The following is a 22,087-nucleotide window of genomic DNA, read 5'->3' on the forward strand; positions in this document are numbered from 1 at the left end:
AGATGGTAAGGAGGAAAGAGGGTAGAGAGAGAGAATGCAAAAGAGGGAGGGTGGGAAGAAGGTTTTAGAATCACCTGAAGCAGGGATTCACAGCTAGTATATGTAAATGAACAGGAAATAATGGCATTGCATCGATCCAACTGGCAAATCAATTCGACTCAGAAATCTTTTTAAAAAAAGAATTTGCAAAGTGTAAACTTTTTTTTTTTTAAATAGGGACTGTTTCTTCCTTAAAATTTTTTTTTACTGATGGTAGAATTAACCATCCTACATATGATATGATTTAGAAAATTCAGTAAAACATGAAATGCAAACCAGTAATCACTTGACTCTACCAACCAGAAATACCATTTCTAACATTTTGGACATCATTTTTCTATGCATATTAGACAATACAGTTTGGATCGTAACATAAACTGTTTCATGATCTGCTTATTTTACTCATATTAGGAGCGCACCTGTGTGATTAATCATTCATTGGTATCATGATTTTCACGTACATTATTTTTTTCCAAAATGTTTATTTTGATTCCAAATTTTCACAAGTATACCATGAGCATAATCTTTGTTAAATCCTTTGATTATAAGGAATATGTAAACTTGAGAAGAGGAATTACTAGATGAAACACATTCAAAATTGTGAAATTTTTTTCTTCCTATTTTTGGTTTCCTCTTTTTTGAAATATCCAGAAAGCGATGGCATTTCTGTTCGTTTCTGAGAGTAATGGACTTTTCTACAAGCACTCCAAGTAAGCAAAAATCTATACAACTTTCTTGAATCAAATATGGCTACTATTCTCTGGTGCTCAAGTCATTCATTAGAACTAAGTGTTGATCGTGGCCCTTGTGGCCAAGAAAAAATAAAATGAATTTTCTCCAGCAACAGCAGAAAACAAAACCCAACTGTATTTTGTGTCCTGCCTGTAATTCACGCTAGTACCTGTGCAATGTGCCTGCAGACAGTGTAGCTATGTGAATATTGCTCTACAATCAGCCAAAAAACGTGAAATCAACGATGTTTGCTAAAAGATATCCACATGTCTATATATGTGTTTTGATGCGTCTTTTGAGTAGTGGAGAGTTAATATTTCATTAAAAAGCATGATTTTGCCTGCCAGTACTTTGTGAGGTTGAGAAGTGATTATTCTAATGAGGGTTTGCCTGGGAAGATTTTGTCCACCCTCAGAGCACCTCAGGATAAGGCAAGAGGAGCAGAGGTACACAGATTGAATCCAGAAAGCCTCACATTTGCTCCTTCACCTGGCTAAGCCCTTTTAAAACATGACCTCTGTAGCTCAAGGCTTCAGTGACTCACAAGCAAGCATTAAGGACCAAAATGAGCACCTTTAAAATGCATGTTAGAGCAAACACAAGAACTTTATCCCAAGTGAGCACATTTCAAAAGCAGTTTAGTGAGGGTGGGGTATACAGGTGGGCACATCATTGCACCTACATGTCTGCAGGATCTGTGAGTTGAAATTAATCATTGTTGGTCTGGCTTGGAGGAAATACTGGTGTAAAAAACAGTGAATGTAGAGGTACAACTTGTATTAAGATTAACAACAGTTCATTGTGACAGCTTTCAGTCTCATAAGTCTTGCGACATCTCAGCATTACCACAAACACCCCAATGTATTGCCTCTGTTTTCTGCTTTTGAACTTAGTCTTTCAAAAAGTATGTAAAATATTGCATTTTCTAATGATGTGTGTGTGTGTATATATATAATATATATATTTATATATATTTTATAGACATATTTTTAAATGAAACTAAGATAAAACATAAAAGTTCACATTTCAATGATGTTTTTCTACCAGTTACTGATTGCAGTTGATGTAAACTAAGCGATACTTTTATTTATCCAGGCAAAATTTCTTGAGGGCTGCCGGCATGTGCAGACAAGAAGCCACTGTGAGGTTTTAGGTTTGGAAGGCTGTGAAGGACAAGAATGAAGCCACAGAGCTCAGGCTTGTCTCTGCAGGCCAAGGCCACCCCCAGCCCTGTAGCTTCCATGGAACTTGGGGTGGGGGTGGGGGATGGGAGGCGGAGGTAGGGTGGGGTACTCCAGGAGATGTAAGATGCAGACAACCACAAAACAAGATGGGCCTGCGTGACTTTCCAGTGCTCCTACCGCACCCCATTGTGGCTGTATATCCAATCACCAGTTTAATCATGAAGGCCTCTAAGAGCAGAAGTCTGCAAAATCTCCAACTGCAATACCCAAAAGGGGTGGAGCTTAGAGTAGCAACTGGTAGTAAAGCCAGCCCCATGACTTCATCCATGATGGGGGAAGGAAAGCATAAAGTGCATTTCTCTGCTTCTTCTTTCTTTCACGGTAGATACACTGTTAATCTAGAACTGGGCTGGGATGTCACTCAGTGGCAGAGCACGCTTGCCTAGCACACACAAGGTCCTGGGTTCCACCCCCAGGACTGCAAAAAATAAATGAACAAAAACTAAAGCTGTGGCTGTTGGTCACTGGTCACTCTTAGCAGAGGTAAATGCTGTTGATGAGTATTTTCTACCCAACTGCAGCTGCATGAACCATCCTATCCCGCAAAACAGGGCCTCACAAAGGAAGATGGTGGGAAACAGGAGACTTTGTTTTTAGTACAGCACCAAAGGACATTCACCATCCAATTTTCCTGAAATAGAGCTGGATGAGCTGGACAGAGGTCATGTCATCTCAAGTAGCAAGAGTGAAACTGCTTCTCACTCTTGCTAGTCTAGCAGCACGTGTTTAAATATTGACTGGTCCAACAGAATCTACCCTCGACTTCACTTTGAAAATACAGAAAACTCTCCCACATTTGAACATGGAGAATCCAAATTTCCCATTATTCATCACTTAGTAAGATAGTGGAAGGTTGCTCAAGCGACATAAGTGGTTGTAGGGAGCCCTAAGCATCTCTGCCTTCCCGTCACCTGAGTCGGGGATCAAACCACCTGATAGGGAAGTTACAGAAGTAGCAAAATGTTTGGTCATGTGTCTGCAGCCTGCCTCCCCCAGAGCAAGAATTTTGTAATTTTTGGTTTCTAATCAGGCAGGAACAGGAAATTCAAGTCCTAGGCATTCAAATACAAGGAAGTTGATGGGGTCATGCTTTCTCCATCTCTTAGAAGAAAGGAGAAACATAGGCACGCGCTGTAACTCCAGGAGGACGTGGAGGGAGGATTTCTGTGGGTAATTAGACCCGGCTCAGGCTGAAGCTCGGAGAGCATCACACTTGACAGCTTGAAATGCACGGGGAGGAGTGCTCCAAGCGTGTCTCACTTTCACACTTACCTGACCGTGGGATGGAAGCGCGGCGTAGGCCATGGGCTGATTCATCACTCCTTTCTGCTTCAGGAGAAGCATGCGCTTCTGGTCCTCGCTCAGGTGTGCCCTGGGAGCCTGGAGCTGGGGTGGGGGTGGCGGCGGCGGCTGGGGCTGCTGCGGGGGCTGCTGCTGCGGCTGGATGTAGGGCATCAAGGGGTTCTTGTTGGGATCGGCCATGGGTGGTGTCATTCTCTGACTCAAGTCTGCGTTAAAATGGGTCAGAGGTTTAGTGTTGCCGTAAGTGAGAATATTGTGCTGTTTGTTTAAGGAGTTTGTACCCAAGTTATTTGGCTGATGATTGATGATGTTTATGTGGTTCTGAGGGAGGTAGTTATTCATCGTGGTCTTCTGCAGGTTGTTTGCCATTGGAGGCACTATAGGGTTTTGGTTGTTAAAGGCTTGGGGGTACATCATTGGGCTATTTGGTTTTTCTGCAGTGAAAGCTGTTCCATATGGACTAGATGGAGGCCCCAGGGGAGACCAGCTTGAAGTCTGATTGGAGTGTTGCTGCTGCTGCTGCTGCTTCTGCTGCATGAGTTTGGCCCTTTGCTGCTGCTGGGCAGCCATCTGTTTGAGCTGCTCTGCAGGAGACATGTCAGAGCTGGGCACAGCCACGGGCCCTGTCCCTGTCCCAGCCACTGTCACTGCGGCTGGATTCAGGAGATAACCATTGCCGGGCCGAGGTGGAGCTTGGCCTGGAGTGTGGGCTTGGTTTGGCGTTTGAGGGGATGGGACAGCACAGTTGGCTGGTGAGCTGGCAGGGTTTGGAGCTGCGGGAGTGCTGGCAACAGACGGTAAGCTCGTGGCGGTGGACACAGTAGAAAAGGGAGGACCGGAAGAGGAAGGCCTGGCCTGGGGAGAGCCCATGGAGACGTGTGCAAAAGGAGAGTGAGAGGGGTCACTCTTCACGCTGGTGCTCTCCTGGGAGAGTGGCGTCTCCACGGCTGCCTGTGAGAATTCTGGTTCCTTCTTCTCTTCAAAGTCCTCGTTGAACAGGTCCTGTATGTCATCTTCGGGAACCGTGTTGGCCAACTCGTCTATTAATTCCTGCCACTCCTGGTCATTCAGGTTAATGTCTGAGAACAGCTTGTTCTGATTAGAAAGAGATGTTTCTGATGTGTCTATGCAAGTAGGGTCGTCGAGAGGTTCCTGTTTGAGGTCCTTGCTCTGCAAGATGGCAAAGCTATCCTCCAGGTCACTACAACCGTTGACTGGAAGCTTAATCTCGGGGAGCCTACCGTTCTTACTAAGATCCTCCAGCAGCCCGGGAGTGTGAGTTCCACTATTCTGCAAGGGCAAAGAAGGCTTCAGGTCAAGTTGGTGAAGAGGAGAAGCTGAAGGCAGGGGCATGTTGTTGGGCAAACTGTTGATGGCTTCCATCCCTGCAGGAACATCCTTTCGGATTCGCTTGCTAGTTGGAGAAAAACTTCCATCGCAAGCTCCATTCTGTTGGTCTCCATTAAGTGGGGATCGGGCTCCTTCCAACTTCCTTTTCACAGTCTCTTGTAGCTGGAAAAGAAGCAGAAGAGAGGTTGACTCAATCTCCAATTACGTGCATGGCTGTGAACTAATTTTAAATGCTTTAGAATATGTGAGAAAGAAAGGATGCTTCTAATTTCAAAATCAGGCAGCACTGCAATTCAAATTCTATGTGAAAAAGTTTTGTCTAAATGAAGAGTTTGGACAGCTAAGAGAGAGAAAGCAAACTGAAAACTGGAGGGTGGGGAACAAAGAAAAGATCGTAAGGGAGAATCATCTGTCGTTCTTTTCCAAATGAATGCTAGACACGAGACCAGACCAAAACGCATCATACTTGAGAAAGATGTGAATACCCATCTTACATTCTTGCTGCACCTTGAGAACATCAAGGAATTAAATCGACATTTTGAAGAACACTAAAAATCCCTCTAAGGAATTTAGCCCATCAATTGAATAGCATACAATAGGTGACTAACACTGGACATAATCGCAAACCTCCTTTTGGTTCCTATTTTACAATTCACTTCCAGTGAACCAGTGATCTGCTCTCTTCTCAAAGCCTGTTTGAGTTGGCTTCCATGATACCTCACTCTTGTGGATCTCCTTCCTTCTCCCTGTCTGCTCTTTCTCAATCTCCTGTAGTCTTATTTGTCCTAAATGATAGGACTCTTTAGTCTTTTGTCGTAGGTTTCTTGTTTTGTTCTCCTGTTCATTCTACACACTTCTGTAGATAATTTCATGGATTACACTGGCCCTGACTCTCTTCTCTAGGTTTATGATCCCAAACAGTGCACCCAGTCGGGCTTCCCCGCTGAGCTACACTAACTCCAAGGCACTCTCCTCTTGGACATTTCACGGGCAGTTAAAACTCAGCATTGAGCTTATTAGCATTTGTTACCCAAATACGACAATCCTCACCAATGTTCCCCACCTCAGTATCCACCCTGTTACCCAAGAGGAAAATTGATGCATTTTTCTGAAGTCTGCCATATCACCAGCCCCTTGAATAAGTCCACTCTGTCAATGTACCCTGCCACTCTCCTAGCCGGGGACCCTCATCTCTTACTGGCCTCTTTGCTCTGTCTTCATCCATCCGCTCTCTCTCCCATCTATCCCTTGATTCACTGTTTTGTTCTCTTCCAGTGTATTCTCCATGCTCTTAAAAAAAAATTGTCCTTCCTGTTTATAACCCTGCAATGATTTAATGAGTGTGTCTGGATTAAAATCCAACCGGACTCCTGATCAAATCACCTGGCTGCTGCTTGTCCTTCCAGGTTCTCTTCCTTCTCCGCTCAGGGTCTCCCAGTCCCCCACCCTTCACCTGTTATACTTCCAGTCAGCTCTCCTGCAACTCCTTCAGTTACTTCAAGGTGCCAGGCTTCCTTCTGCCTCCAGGGCACCATGTGTCCTGTTCATCTCTTGGACCACACGCCTCCTTCCCTCCTCCCTTCCCTGGTTAACAGTTGCCTATTTTTCAGGCCAGACTGCAGTCAGATTGCAGGTCAGATTGTAGGAAGTCTTATTTTACATCCCTTCTCCAACCAACCAGTTCAGGAGCCTTCCCTGACCCATCCATACTGGGATGGATAGACAGGAGTACGTTTTCCCAGGCAATCTCAACTTCCCCATAGAGCTTTTATCATACCTGGAGCTGATGACTGACGTGTCCGTGTAGTGGACTGTGGTTGACTTGCTTATGCTATATCCACAGTGCCGTGCCCAGCACTCGGCCCCTTAGCAGTGGTTAATAAATAATTGCAAATTCAATGAATAAGTCTATTGTCCAATTCATAGGGACTAAAAGAAGCCAGTTGGACTCAGAGCAGGAGGCAGCGCCACTGACGCCAAGGAATGCCGGCTTTTGAGACTCGACATTCCTGGTGATGGGAGTGCTGGATCTCTGACCCCAAAGGGTGTGACATCCACTTAACTGGACCCATTTAAGAAGTCCAGTTAAGAAAGGTCTTTCTAATGCTATAGTTTAGAAATTTCACCCTAATTCACCTGTGTGCTGCCTTCTTTTTTGCCAAAAAGTGCCAGTGCACGTGGCTCTGGTAACAGGGCTTGGCATAGAGTGGGTACTGGCTAAGTGACCGACGGGGCTCGGCTGCCTTAGAAGGGGTTGAGTGGCTTTGCACAGTCAAAGGGGAAGGTAGCAGGATGCTGGGTTTGGGGGAGCAGCTCTCCCACCTGCTGCTCCTACTCTTGGCAAAGCTGTGCATTACAGAGGCTGTGGGAGAGGAGCAGGACTCCCCTGTCCCCACCCTACTGCGCCCACATGTGGAGGAGCCCCACTTATGAGAAGATCAGTGTCATGATGATGTGGTCAGTTTGAGGAAGTGTCACTCATGCCTGCGCACCTTCTCACAAGCAGAGAATTCCACTGTAAAAATGAGGAGAGTAAAAAGGGCTCTTAAGTCAAAATCCAGTGTAACCCTTGTTCCTGAATCTTATAGTTTTAATCACAACATCAGATGCTGTCTGCAGTCACCAGATAAAAGTTCCTGACTCTGAAAACAGGGTCCTAACTGGGACACATTGGGAATTTGACTTCAGAGAAAATACTGATTCAATCCATCACATTAGGTAGACACTCTTGAAAATGATGTTATTTATGGAACAAACCAAGAAGCCAGGATTCTGACCATAGAGACAGCAGACACTTGAATGTACGAGGCTCCAAATCCAGTGGCAAGTTCAAATATCACAGCTTCAGGGCCTGAAGGAAACGGGGCTTGGGGGACCTCCTGAAGTGATGTAAGCTTCAGAAAATAAACACTCGTCTTAAAAACGAACCTGAATCTATTTTAGAAAGCAAAGGTTCGTGACGATTCTGTTCTAGGTCGTGTAATGGGTGGGGCAGGACAGAGAACCAAAGACGCTCCGTTTGTTCCCCTGTAAGACAAGCTGGCGCATCATGGAGACAGGTCTGGCTGGAAGCCCAAGTTGTACCTCTTATCAGCTGAGGGGGTGCAGCAGGAACACAGTGTCACAGATGGGGAGCGAGCTCTGGAGTCAGACGCCAGGTTCAAACCCAAGATCCCCTACATGACAGTTAGCATACATGAATGTCGGGCCACTCCTTAATGATCCATGGCTGTGATATCCTCCATTAGAAAGGAAATTACATGAAAGCAGCGAGTTTTCTGTTTTATTCACTTTGGGGTCCCCAGCAGCTCATAGTGGACACTCAATAAATACCTGTTGAATGAGTGGATTTTGGAAAACTCATAACACAGAGCCTCGATTTCCTTCTCTGCAAAATGGGCTAATAATACCTAGCTCATGGAGTGACTGGAAGGATGATGTTAAATGGAATAATGCAGAAATAATGCAGGAAGCCTTAGCTTCACCATTTTTAAAATTCAGGGACGCAAATAGTCATAACTGCACTGAGATAGAATGCTTCCTGGATCTTTGAAATACAAATAGGTAGAATGATAATATTTCTGTTCCCTGGCTGGCAAAACCCTAATGTTTTCCAAGCATCTGGTGGAGCTTTTTAAATATGAACAACAAAAATCAAATTTGCAATTCAAGTCCAAGTGCAAACGCATTCATGTCCCAGATTGTACAACAGCGGAGGCGAGGTTGCTGAGGTTCAGATCAAATACATTTTCAGCACGCCACCTGAATGGAGCTGCCGAGCACCGCCTTTCCCCAAGGGCCTCACGTTCTCCACCGATGGCCCCTTTTAACCCAAATCTTGATATATGTTTCAGGTATCAGTGTTTTGGAATGTAAGAAAGACATCATTGAAGATGCGAGGTTATGGTTTTTCATGTTGTGTTTTGTTTTATGATGCCCCAAATAGCAGCGCAATCTTCCCATCAATTCTGTCTGTCTCATCATCCTTTGTTATATGGAAAGGTGGTCTGAGAGTCCAATTCTCTCTTTACGTCCCTCGTGGGAGACAGGAGAGAGGGGAGGAAGATAGCCAACCAGCTGTGCGTTTGAGAAGGCTGACTAACTCGCCAGCAGTCTGCTCGGTGAGCATGAGCACGGCTACCTGTACACAGAGAAGTGTCTGCCTGAAGGACTCAGGTCCTAGTCCAGCCCAAAGACTCAGCAGGTCCCTGGTCCTTCTGCCTCACCATGCTGGGAGTCTCTTGGCACGACTGGGCCTTATGGAAGAATCACAGAAACTCTTTTCTGAGCATCGAAGCTCCTTGCTCCTGAATGACCATTATTACATATAAATGTTATGCCCTGTTAAGAGAAGCTGAGGTGCCAGCAGCCGAAGTGTGACAATATGGGCTGCTGTCACGTGTCAGTGGCTCTGGAGGAAACAAGCCCTCCTCCACAATGGCTCCAGCAATGGTCTCTTGTCCACGGGGTGTGGCTTGATGGTTTGTGTTTCCGTGAAGCTGTGGCGGTGGTGGCGGCGGCCTGTGTGGCACCCAGATCAGTAATAACAAGAATAGCTGTGCCTTTGGAGTGATCAGCACTTTTACACTGGATCCCACTTTATCATCCTAGCAAAACTCGGGGGCGGGCCAGGTACTGTTTTGATGGTTCTGCAGGGAAGGGGGCAGTGTTTGAGGGGAGGTGGAAGGGGCAGGTGTGGCTGACACCTGTGACGGGGACGAGGCGGCTAGGACTACCAGGCCTCTGCTGGCACAGGGGAGTGCTGCTCCCAGCAGGTTCTTGAGGTGTCCCCTGGGCCAGAGTGTCCATAAGAGATCTTTTCTTTCTTCAGACTTCCAGCAGTGCTAGCTAGTTCAAAGCAACTCTCCTTGCTCTGTCCTTGATTTTGCATGAAATTGGGCACAACTACTGGGCTTGACAATAATAACTGACCATTAATAATGAAGGCTCTAAGATGGAAGACATTGGCAGAAACCCTCAGAGTCCCTGTCTCCTACTCCTGATGATTTTTAAAGGGAGGTTTTATTAGAACCTTCTTACAGAGGAGGGACTCAAGGCAGAGTGAGATTAAGCAGTGTGTTTGAGATTACCAAGAGAGGTGGCTAAACCCATGTTCAAGTTCAAACTCAGGGCTGAGGTCATAGCCCACCCTACACCCTCATCCTGGACTGGGCCACATGCCACCAACCCAATCAGTGGCATGGGTCTTAATGCCAAGTGCAAGGATGCTCTCCAGATTGTGTTTTTGGGATGCATCTTCCATTCCACCCTCTCCCTGCCCCTAGCAACCAATTAAGGCTCAAGGATTATCTGGGTCCTATCATCTGTGGATTTTAGGCTCAGTAGACCTCAGTGCAACCACCTCCATTCAGGTCAAAACTGTTCTCTCACAGATTTCTGCATCAGTTCCCAAGAAGACCCTGCCTGTCTGCTTCCTCCAGCACAGCCCCTGCGGTTTTCTTCTTCGGCATGAATGGGACCGTGCCTGCTCTCCACCTTCAGCTCTTCTGCAGCCCCTACTGTCTCGGCCCCATCTGAACCTGGCACACAACTCGATCCTCACTCACTTCCAACCTCTTTGCCCCACCTGGCCTCCAGCACCAACCAGCTCCTAACATTCAGCTCTACCGTCGTGTGTGGCTGGACAATGGAATATGTTCTGAGAAATGCACCTTCTGTCCTGTTCGTTGATGCTCATCAATGACGTTGATGTTCACAGGGTGTGCTTAAACAGAAATGGCCACGAGGTCACTAGGCGATAGGGTCTCATGGGACTGTGGTATATGTGGTCTATGGCAGAGGGAATGTCATGATACATTTAGTGTCCGTACTTAACTATTTGTAGTCCCTAGGACACTCGGTGATTCTTCTCTCTCTGAGTCTTTGCACGTGTTCCTTCCCACCCAGTTTCTTCGCCTGGCCATTTATCCTTCCCAGACCAGTCTAGACCTCACTTTCTATGCAGCCTCTCTTGACAGCTCCTGCCCACAGCTCCTGATCTTGGTTAGGTGACTCTCTGTGCATACTAATCCATGTCACACTATAAAACTGTTTTCCTTTTCCTTCATGAGTGAATGAATAAATGTTAAACAGAGCTCTCAAATAACCACACTGAGTTCATGTCATTGATCCTCAAAGCAGGCACTTGAAAATGTTTGGCTGTATAGTGTTTTCAGGGAAAATATACAATTTCTTTTGGTTATTTTGAAACACTGGAAACAGACCATCTTTTCCTTCATATCTTTGAAGATTTTAAAGGTCCAGGGAAACCATATTAGGAACCACTAGGGAACTCAGACAGTGATTGTGAAAAAGAAAGCAGAAAGTGAAAACTGGTTTTCTTAAAGGGACACTACCAAGGTCACATGTTTTCACATGTTGTGTGAGATGCTGGATCTGTTCAGAGTTGAACTTTTAATTTCCAAACGAAGGTTTCGCCCATCACACGGCACCTCCGCCTTCACCAGCTGCTGCAGACACGACTCTTTCCCAAGACTTGAAGAATCAAAGCTGTAGATGCTCTAGCTAATTCAGAGGCTCACAGAGAACATTTTGGTTACTTTGATCTGTTCTGGTCAAACTAGAAGATGATTCACTGCAATTGATTTTCACACAGTTTTCTTTTTCCCTCTACCATCAGATTCTAAGCCTGTGGACAAATGGATGGATCTGATTTGCTTATTTAAGGTATTTGATGAGAATACTCAAGTATTCTGGGTATTTCCATTAGTAGAATATGGACTGTGTGCAAAATACTTCCAGAACTGTCATCTGCATGTAAGCACCCCTACAAAGGATTTTTAAAATTAAATTTTTCATTTGTTCTAATTAGTTATATGACAGTAGAATGCATTTATGCATTTTGATAAATCATCCATAAATGGAGTATAAATTCCCACTTTTCTGATTGTACATATTGTAGGATAACATCAGTCATTGAGGTTGATTCAGAAGTTTGATTTTCTTTAGTGATATTCAAACTTCAGTGAGACCTGAGAAACTATTAAAAATGCAGCTGTCTTGGTCCTGCCACCATGATTCCTGATTGAGTAGCTCCAGGTGGGGTCCAGATTGGGACACAGGATAGGGACATGCATCTAACGAAATTTAATAAACACCCCAGGCTCTTCTGAAACAGTTGGTCTAGGATCTGCCTGTAGACATTCTGCTCTAGGCTAATAACTGTTAGATTCTGACATTTTGAAATCATTGCTTTGATTTTTTAAACATACAAATGCAAACCCAATGTCAACATAGAATGTTCCCAACTTGGGTGATACCCTGGAGCATCGCCTAAGCATGATTATGAAATAATGCTCTAGACTGGGATTTTCATGAAAATCATGAATACTTTTCATAAAAAATGTGTATTTTTCAGTGTTTTCTGTTTCTCTGAACACAGTAATAGTCTAGACCTTTCCTCCTTACACATTAGCTGTTAAACTCCACTCTCATTCAATGGATGGGGGAGGTGCTAGGTGCCTGTGTGCCCCAGTCACCCCACCCTGTTCCTGAGAACAAAGACCACTCCACACAGTGAGCAAGTGCTATACATATGCTGCCAAAAGTTGGGTCCTTTTGTTTCAAAGAGATCTGTACGATGGACAGAGCAACACAGAAAGTAAAGAAGAACCCTTATCCCAGCTCTTGAAGCCTACACACTCCTAATAGTATTTTAGGGACAAAACCATTCTACTATATGAATTTTTAAAATTTTATATAAATACATGAGATTACTAATGTGTCATATTGCCATGAGAGCAAGTGCTTATAACTTCTGCTTACAACCATTCCAGAGTGCAGCTCCCCTGGACCTGGTCTGTGACCAGTGTTGGAGGGGGATGCATCAACTTTGGATGTTAGCCATGAGTCACTAAAAAGTCTCCATTCTGAAACAGAAAAACAGGATCACTTTCAGAGGGATCCACACTCTGAGCAGGCATCAGCAGTATTAGCCAAAGAGCCCCAGTAGGAGACTGGGACACTTGAGTCTCCAGCCCAGGGGAACAGGACCATTCAAAACATTTTGATGTACTTTGAGGTTATTATTAGCAATGCCCATGATCCTTTTCTGGAGTTGAACTTAAAACTACCCCCCCCCCCCATCAGTCTTAGGTATATACAAGGCTGATGGTACCTCTTTTTCGAGTCTGGGACACAAGAGATGGTCATCTAATTCCAGCTGTGAGGTATTAAAGCAAGGTCAGGTCCTTTTTTAGTTTCTCTTTAACAACATTTGAAATCTTTGTGTGTGGGGCTGAATTTTTAGGTATGCTTTTATCTTTTAATTATGCTTAAACATGTATTAAGTACCAGTGGAATGCAAGACATGTTGGGAATGGATCACAAAACATCAGGAGCAGCAAGAGACAAAGCACTTGACATTTAGAGACCCCAAGTCTTAAGACTCCCTCAAATCTCCACATTTCCAAATATATGAATGTTCATGCAGGCTTTTGACTTCCTCCCAATTGAATGAATAAATTATATCTTCATCACAAGTCACATGAATCTTGTGTACTCTCTGTATTTGAAGTTACAAGGCTTCTCGGAAGCTCCATACACAGTTTAAACTGGTGCATTAACAAAATGATTAGCTACTTGTTAAAACCAAGACTGCTATCTCTGTAAAATACCAGGACTATGGGGTTTTAAAATCTCCTCTCAAATGGGTTTCTGCAGAATGCTTTGAACTTCTAAGTTTTTATCAGAGAACTGGGTTCAGTGCTTAGTAAATTTTTCCAGATATTATTGTCATATAATATCCGAATTAGCTGAGAACTTTGCCATAAGCAGGCATCGAGCTAAGTACTTTACATGTATTACCTTGATTAATCCTCATGATAACCTAGGAAGGAGGAGAAATGAGTTCAGAGAGGACAGGTCATTTGTCCCAGAGCAATCAGCAGAGCCCTACCCAGTCGTGAAATCTGTGCTCTCTCCTCCTCTGCTGTTCTACATCTGATGACACTTGTCCCAATCAAACTTTGGCAACCCTTTATTAGAAATTGTGGGGAAGTGCTTCAAACCTGTGTCATGACGTGTCTCTGAGTGAGGTTGGCCTGATTGACAGAGGAGAGTCATGCTACTCTGCAAGGGAAGATGCTGTCTGCCGATTCCGCATGTGCTGGGGAAGCGATGCCTGCAGGGCTGCAGCAGACCTCCCGAGCATCCAGTGGCAGCTTTAGGAAAAGCTCCCCCCACACTTAGAAGTTGCCCTCGGAATTCCACGGCCTGGACCTGACTTCTCTGTCTTTTCATACACAGAAACACAAGGTACGTTTGTTTTTAAGGACAAGAGACAGTTTCCGGAGGAATCTCTCCCGGTTATCTCTTCCTAGACTCATGCATACATTTTCTATGCCAACACGCTGTGTACAAGAACTGGTTACAATCCGAAATTCCTGATGGGATTTTATGTAGAGCTGTAAAGAAATGACGGGGAGGGAGTAGTTGGGGAAGAAGGGAAAACCATAGGGAGGGGAAGGGGGCAAATGGGAAGATCAGATCTTATCTGCATCATGGTAGCTGGAGAGATACACCAGCAACTGCAGACCAAAGGACAGGCGTGGAGGACCAAGGGGGCGCTTGGCCTGGTTTGTTTCCTGGGAGGAGGAAGGCAGGAAGGAGAAATGCTTCAGGGAAGCTCGCTGCCCTTCTCTCCCCTGGGTGGGAATCACAGATATTTTCATTTTACTCTTTACTCAAATTGTCCCTTCTTGTCAATGAGAAGTTCTCACTTTTGTTTTTAGTCCCTTCCAGGAGCCCGATTTCCTCCCCAGCCTGAAGTCGTGAAACAGCCCAGGCTGGGGAGGAACGCTGGGCTATTTGCATCCCAGAGTCCAGATGTGACACTGCTTTTGAATAAAATCACAGCACATGTTTACCTCCCACTGGAAACCAAAAGTACTGAAATAAGACCTCCTACTCTATAAAAAGATCCAGTTTCCCCCAAAGAGGTCAGACCAGTCCACTGCCTCGAGTTGTCTGTAGTGTGGATAAAGCAAAATTACAGACAGCCAAGAGCTACCTCCTGGACGAGATTTCTCTCTCTCTCTCTCTTACACACGCACACACATACATCCATCTCAGTAAGCAAGCAAACTACTGAGTTCTTATTTCCAGAGAGTGTTGGATTCTCAAGTCTCTATTTCACTCTATTTTGGTGTTTTTACTCCAAAGCTGGAGGCCGAGGGACTTGCCTGTCTTCCTTCACCAACTGGGGGTGACTATTATTTACACATCTTTCGATGAACTTCAATCACAAACAGAAGACAAGGTAGAAGAGGTGTTTTCTCTCCAGGATGCGTCACCGGGGGAGGGTGAAGAGGGCCACGTGCCCAGGAACATGTCTGTACTCAAGCCAACATGGAGGTGATTTAGCCCACACTGAAACTTTGCAGCCAGGCAGCGGTGAGCACCACGTAGCTGGCCCCTCAACGGCAGAGCTCCAGAGCCTGTTGGCAGAGTTTCATCTGTGGGGAGAAGCTGCTCAGCTTCATCCCGCCAGCTGAAATTCATTTCTCAAAAGAAATGATGCTGAGGTACTGTTGTTATAGCAACAGTCTAAGTCATTTACACAGTCTCTTCCCCAGAACCTCACTATGACTCCTGTGGGCAGCAATTTCAATTTTGTATAGGGAGTGACCAAGGCTGAGCCTGGGTGGACCCTTTATTAGCCTTTGAGACCTGAAGCCCAAATCCTCTATGACCACTCTGAAGCCCAAAGACAACAAGACTTCCTTGTGTTCTGGAGAGTTCTCCAAGTCCTGAAGTTCTTATGAGCTTCATCTCCCAGGTGGGACCTCGACATGTGACGCTGAATTACCTGGGTGAACCAGGAACCAAACACCTCATAGCAGGAATTTCTAGTGAGGATGGTAATGGAGAATCCTGAAGGGATTTCATTACTTGAGCGCCCCAGCACTTTGCTCTTGGGGGTGTGGACTTGTCAGCACCCCATCTCACTCCAACCTCTGAAGATAACACTCAACTCCAGTGGTTCCTTTCTTGATGAAAATGTACACTTATCACTGAATCTTTATGGCAAATAACTAGCCAGAGAATTGGTGCCATGGACAGTCCATATCTACCCTCAGGGCACACAAAGGTGGTAAAAAAATCTACAAGGCCAGTGCTCAGAGCCACAGTTATGTGCTGAATTGTGCCCCACCCCCCTGCTATCTTCCCAATTTACTTCCTTCCCAACCTTCAGTATCTCAGAATGTGACTATATTTGGAGATGGAGTCTTTAATGAGGTCATTAAGCTAAAATGAGGTCATTAGGGTGGCTCTAATCTAATATTACTGGTGTCCTTACTGGAAGAGGAGATTAGGACACAGACGCTCACAGAGGAGGACCATGTGAGGACACAGAAAGAAGATGACCATCTGCCAGCCAAGGAGAGGTGTCCGCCTTAGTTCATTTGTGGTACTATAACAAAATGCTTGAGACTGGGTAATTTATAAAGAACAGAAATTTTATTTTTCAATAACTTCAAGATCGAGATGCTGAGAGGGTCAGTGTTGGGTGAAGCCCTGTTCCTCACAGATGGCACCATCTAGGTGTTCTGTGTAAGAACAGAAGGTAAAGGCCTAAACTAGTTTCCTTCAGTCCTTTTACTGGGCACTAATCCCATTCTTGGGGGCAAAGACCTTATGACTTAATCGCTTCTCGAAAGGCTCCATTTCAATACTACCACATTCAGATTAAGTTTCAACACATGAATTCTGCATTCAAACCATATCAAGGTCTTAGAAGAAACCAATCCTACAACGCCCTGAGCTTGGACCTCCAGCCTCCGAGCCTGTGTAAGCCACGTGTGGTACTTTGTTGTACCAGCCCCAGCAAACTAACAAACTAACTGAGTCATTTGATTTAAATTTACCTCTGTCCTCTTAGTGTCTTATATGAGTTAGGTACTTAATAACTATTTGAAATGAATATCTTGTACAAATTCATTCATGCTTTGACTCAACTCTCTGAGCACCTACTAGGCGCTGCTTCTGCAGCAAGTACCAGGCCTCTAGTGAACGAGAGATGGTCTCTGACCTCAAGACCCTTCAGGATGAAGGGGGAAGGAAAGCAGATGAGCAAGAGCGGTGCAGTCTGCACTGGGCACTGTTCTGTGGGGCCACGGGGAGCACATGCCTCTCAGCACACAGGAGGGAAGGCTCTCTGGAGGGACTAATGTGGAAACTATGACTTTCGGGACCTTGAGGAGAAGATGGTCCGGGCAGAGGGCACATGGCCTTTGGCCAGAGAAGAAAGGAGTATATTTGTAAGCAAAATCTCACGTTGTTGGCTTGAGCCAGAGTGTCAAGTGGAGTGCTGAGAAATGGGCCTGGAGAAGTAAGAGCTACACAGATCATGGAGGGCTTACAAAGCCCGGCAGGAAGCTTGGACTTGATCCAGAAAGTTCTGGGAGACAGTGGAGGAAAAATAGTTACTTGTGGTGCTAATTTCTGATTTCATACTGATAAAAATTGGTTAAGGCTGATCATAAATGGTAAACTATTTGAAGTGATCTGTACTACTGTTTGCTAGGGCTGCCATAACATAATGCCAGACTAGGTGAGCCTCAGTATCCATCAACAAATAAAACGTTAAAGAAAATCGTGGTATATACATACACACAATGGAGTTTTATTCAGCCATGAAGAAAAATGAAAATATGTCATGTGCAGGAGAATGGATGGAATTTGAGAACATTAAGTAAAAAAAGCCAAACTCAGAAGGTCAAGAGTCACATGTTTTCTCTCCTATTTGGAAGCTAGAGAGGAAAAAGGAAAAGGAAGGGGAGGGGAATCTGATGAAAATCAAAGGGAGATCAGTTGAATAGAGGAAACGGAACAGGAGGTGAGAGGAAGGAAGGAGAAAGTGGTGGGGAGGGATGTTGGCCAATTCTCTTGTTATACTGTGTGCCGGTACAAATGCATAACAAATCCTATCATTATGTACGACTATCAAGCACCAATAACAAAATGAGGAAAGAAACCGATACCAGACTGGGCGGCTCTTAGAGTCTGGAATGTCTTCCAAAGGCCCAGTGTTGACAGCTGGGACCTCAGCCTGTGCTGCTATGGGAGATGGAGGATCTTCAGGAGGTAAGATCTAGTGAGAGGAAGTCAGGTCACTAGGGGCATGCCCTTGAAGGGGACCCTGGCCTCTTCTTCACTTCCTCTTTTGCTTCCTGGCTGCCATGAGTTGTCAGCAGCTCCTTCAACCTGCATTCCCACCATGATGTATTGTGTTGCCTCCGGCCCAAAGCAATGGGGCCAAATGACTGGACTGAAACCTCTGAAGCCATGAGCTAAAATAAACCTTTCATCTCTTTCAGTTGACTTGTCTCAGGTGTCTGTCACCAGGACAGGAAGCTGACTGATATAAACTTACTTCCTCATGGTTCTGGAGGCTGAAAGTCTCAGATAAAGGGGTTGGTTTCTTCTGGGGCCTCTTTCCTGGGCTTGCAGATGGCCATGTTCTCCCTGTATTCTCTTATCATCTGTCCTCTGGGACCTCACACTCCTGGTGTCTCTCTGTGTATCCAGAGGTCATGTTGGGTAAGAGCCCCACTTAACTGCTTTATTTTGACTTAAACTGGTTCTATCTTCAAACAGTCATCTTCTGAGGTATTGGAGATTATTAATCCAGGAATTTTGAGGGTGACACAGCTCAGTGCATAACAAAATCCCATATCATTCCTGCATAGCCAGTGAGGCAAATGGACAAAGCCATCCTCATCTTATAAATCAACAGGATGCAGATTTGGCCTCAAGAGGAAACTAGTCCAACAGTTGCTACCTGATACAGAGCTTAACCATGGTTTTCGTCTGAAAAGAGTTTGTCTCTCACCTTCAAAACCAACTTCATGTTCATTCCTTAACACCTTAAGTGTTGGCCAAACCTCAGCAGGAAGAAGGGAGCTTGTCCTGACTTTAAGAGGCTTTGAATAGTAACTGAGTAAATAAATGTTACTTGACTGTGATAACCACCTGACATCACAGAGGCACAGAGAGGGAAAGCTGTCACACAGAAATGAGGGCCACAGCCTCATCCAGAGGATGATGGCCAGGATTCCTGCTCCATCTGATGCCCCTTGCAATCAATCACTTTACTTATAAAAGGTTCCAAGTTTGTCAACTTGCTGTTCAAACTGTAGTGCACTGTAAATGTACTGTAAAACTGTAGAGTCAAAAGTCTGTATTTCAAGGTTTTATCTGTCTTACCTAGCCATCCAGACATTATTTATGCAGTTTCCATTAGAATGCTACAGTTAAGTTTGCATAATATTTTCCATAACTACCTACTTGAGCGTGGTTATGACTCTTGAGAACTCCCCTGGGGCAGAATTATTTTTTCACCTTGGTCTCTGTTCAGAAGTACCAAAAAAAAAAAAAAAAAAAGAAAAGAAAAAAAAATTTTTTTGAACAATGGATGATGACTTTGGAGATATTTTTGGAGTTCTGTGAATGGAAAAGAAAGGAGGATTTTTACTGCAGTGAATATTTTGTTACCTTTTGTCCAATCAAATACCACACATCAAAAAGCTGAGCATAAAGGCGTTGAGTAGAGCTGTAATAGATTTCACTGAGGACTGCCCACACTGCCAGATGTAGCCAAATGAGGTCTGCATTCACATGGTTATCAGCATTTAAAAATACCCTGCATGCACACAACACAAAATGTCAGGAACTTGAAAAGCCAAAAAATATGCATGTGGCGTTTTCCAAATCTCTCCAAAGCACAGCAACTAAACAAACTTAATTATGTGATCGGGCAGCAGTTACTTAACCTCTCTGGACCTCTGTTTCCTCAATTATAAAATGAGAGGGTTGAACTACATGATCTCTAAGGGTTGTTCTAGCTCCAAGAGTCTCTATTTGGACTCTGGATTCAAATCAATAGCTTACTTTCAAAATCACCCCGGAAGGCACTGTTAACTCAGATGGGCAGTTGAACTTGGCAGGCAGTTACTGAGTAACTAAGATGCTCGTTTTCCAGCAGAGAAAGAGAATTCATTACACTCTTTTGCAAAGGTTTCTTGGCTTGGGTACATTTGAAAGACAATTACACTTGAATCTTAATCGTAATTATCTTTGGAAAAAAAAATCAGAAAACCATGTGTGCAAATTACACAATTTATATAAAAGAACATTTTATTTTTTTCTTGGCACACCTAGTGGCAGGTATTGGGCTGGGTGCAGAGGACGTGAAAGATACACCACACCCCTGATTTTCAAAGAAATTTGCAGTTTATTGCATGTTCTCAGTTTTACTCCTCAGCATCTAATTGAAAATGCTCCTGTTTAGGGTAAGGCTTTCCTGAAACAGATGACAGTGCTGTACTCTGTTCCTGCAACCCAAACCCGGGCTAACCCATACACCTACGCACGGCTCTTATCTCCACCAGGGATGATTTTGAATAAATGGACTTAAATGACATGAAGAGTCTGAATGTGTCCATTTGGGTAATTAGATACTGGACCAGGTTACAAGAAAGAGCTGTGTACCTTCGAAGGGACCCACTACTGTGAGCTCACCTAGAAGACGAAAAAGGCTTTTAGGCCTGTCTCAGGCTTGGAGTCAGGGGCCCTGGGCCCTGGAACCCCTTCTCTCCTGACCAAACTGTGTATTCTGTGAAAATCAGTTGACCATGCGGTCATGTCATTTTTACCTCGGACAAAATAATCTCCAGAGTCCTTCATAATTTCATGATCTTTCTAGTCAATCTGGGTACAGCTGGAAGATAAACTAATTGACATTTTAGGTTTTTACTTTAATATAAGTAAACAGTCTGTTTATATATTCCTTCCTAAAATATATTACTAATTGCTAAATTTGAAAGAATAAAGGAGTCTGTGACTCTTGCCATTTCTATATATTGTACAGCAAAACCTGGTTAATTCGCTTTCTGCTAATTTTGCCTTTCTGCTGTATCTTGGCAAAGGGCCAACCCAATATTTATCCTTATGTACAAAAAAAGAGCTTACCATGTAAAAGAATAAGCACAATAAAGATTATAGGGGGAATGCTTAACCTACTTAAGACAGAAATGAGTCTCAAGGACTCAAATTTAAATCAACAATTGGTACATGTATTATGAATTCTTCTCATATATTAGAATGTCCCCCAAGGATGCTTATTTACTCACAGTTTGATAGTCTAGTTTGAATTGCAGTTGTTACTTTTAAATATATCACATGCCGTATATATTTATTACTATACTTCAATTCAGATTTTTCACCATTCAGGAAGCTGTTTGCCCAAATTAGTTTAAATTAGGGGGAGTCTATTGTATTCATAAAATCTTCATCTAAACAGCAGAAATGATGACTGTAACATTTGTCTTCGGTTTGTTGGAACTCTGCAGCTTAACTTCTAGTCTGAGATTCATAAAGAATGAACATGGAAGATTAATGGCCATTACTGATTTCTTACAGCTGTAACTTATCAGAATATGTATACTCTAATACTGTACCCATGGTAATTATCTCATTACTATGAAGTGTCACAGAAATGCATTATGCGAAGTGCGCGCTGAATCACATTTGCGCAATTTCTTTTTATGTCAAAGACCCAGAAGCTCCAATAGTTGGAGCTCCGCTTGGGAGTCTGGGGCTGAGCATGAGTCATGTACCTGGGCAGCAGGTCTGTGAGGGCTGTGTCACTCTGACCACGCCTTTCAACTTTTCTGCACCTCAGTCCATAATTTGAAAATGGGCATATTCATGTGTGACCCCCCACTACAGCTCTGGGAAGAATCGAGCAGAATAAGTCTATAAAACAGCTGGTCACCTCCGGGAAAGGCATTAAGGAAATTACTCAGCCTGCTGCAGTGGCGACTTCTCCAATTGCATGAATATTTAATGAACAGGTACACATAATACTTGACATTTCTACGGTGCCTTTCACATGAGCATCTCAACATTGCTGAAAACGAAATGCATGGCAACAATTATCAGAGACCTGGGAAGCATCAGTGCACTGGTCAGAGAGGGTAGAGAGCTGGCAGCTTAGTTTTGAACCTCACGATGGTTCAGAGTAGTGGTATATCCCAGCACAGTGATTCCGCACACCTGAAGACATGGCCTTAGGAATAGGGGGAGGTCTACCTGAGAATTATCTATCTAAACTACGAGGTGGCCCAAATGATGTGAATGGAAAACTCCCTAATTTGAATGCAGAGTTGGAAGTGGCCCTGTTAATAAGACAAGAGGAGCCAGCAAAGAGACAAAGAAACATTACAAGAGATCAAAATGCAACATCATCAAGAAAGCAGAACAAAACAAAGAGCAATAATTTGTGGTCACATCTGTAGAGCCACTTGCAGCTTTGGAATGAAAGCTAAGAGACGGTTTGATTGGCATGGGAGTAATTCACTGGGACTCTAAGAGAGGGTTCCTCTGGACCCCGGTAC

General features: G+C 44.2%; 1 protein-coding gene across 2 annotated transcripts in view; it reads right to left on the reverse strand.

Annotated features, from left to right (window-relative positions):
• Positions 1-22,087, reverse strand: part of MAML3 (mastermind like transcriptional coactivator 3) — a 392,129-nt gene that overhangs the window by 149,451 nt on the left and 220,591 nt on the right. For both annotated transcript variants that reach the window (XM_079154813.1, XM_079154812.1), the window contains exon 2: positions 3,288-4,829. In XM_079154813.1, coding sequence (XP_079010939.1) covers positions 3,288-4,829 — 1,542 coding nt within the window. The remainder of the gene's footprint in view (positions 1-3,287; positions 4,830-22,087) is intronic.

Source organism: Sciurus vulgaris, assembly GCF_902686455.1.
Source record: "Sciurus vulgaris genome assembly, chromosome: 9".
NCBI lineage: Eukaryota > Metazoa > Chordata > Mammalia > Rodentia > Sciuridae > Sciurus > Sciurus vulgaris.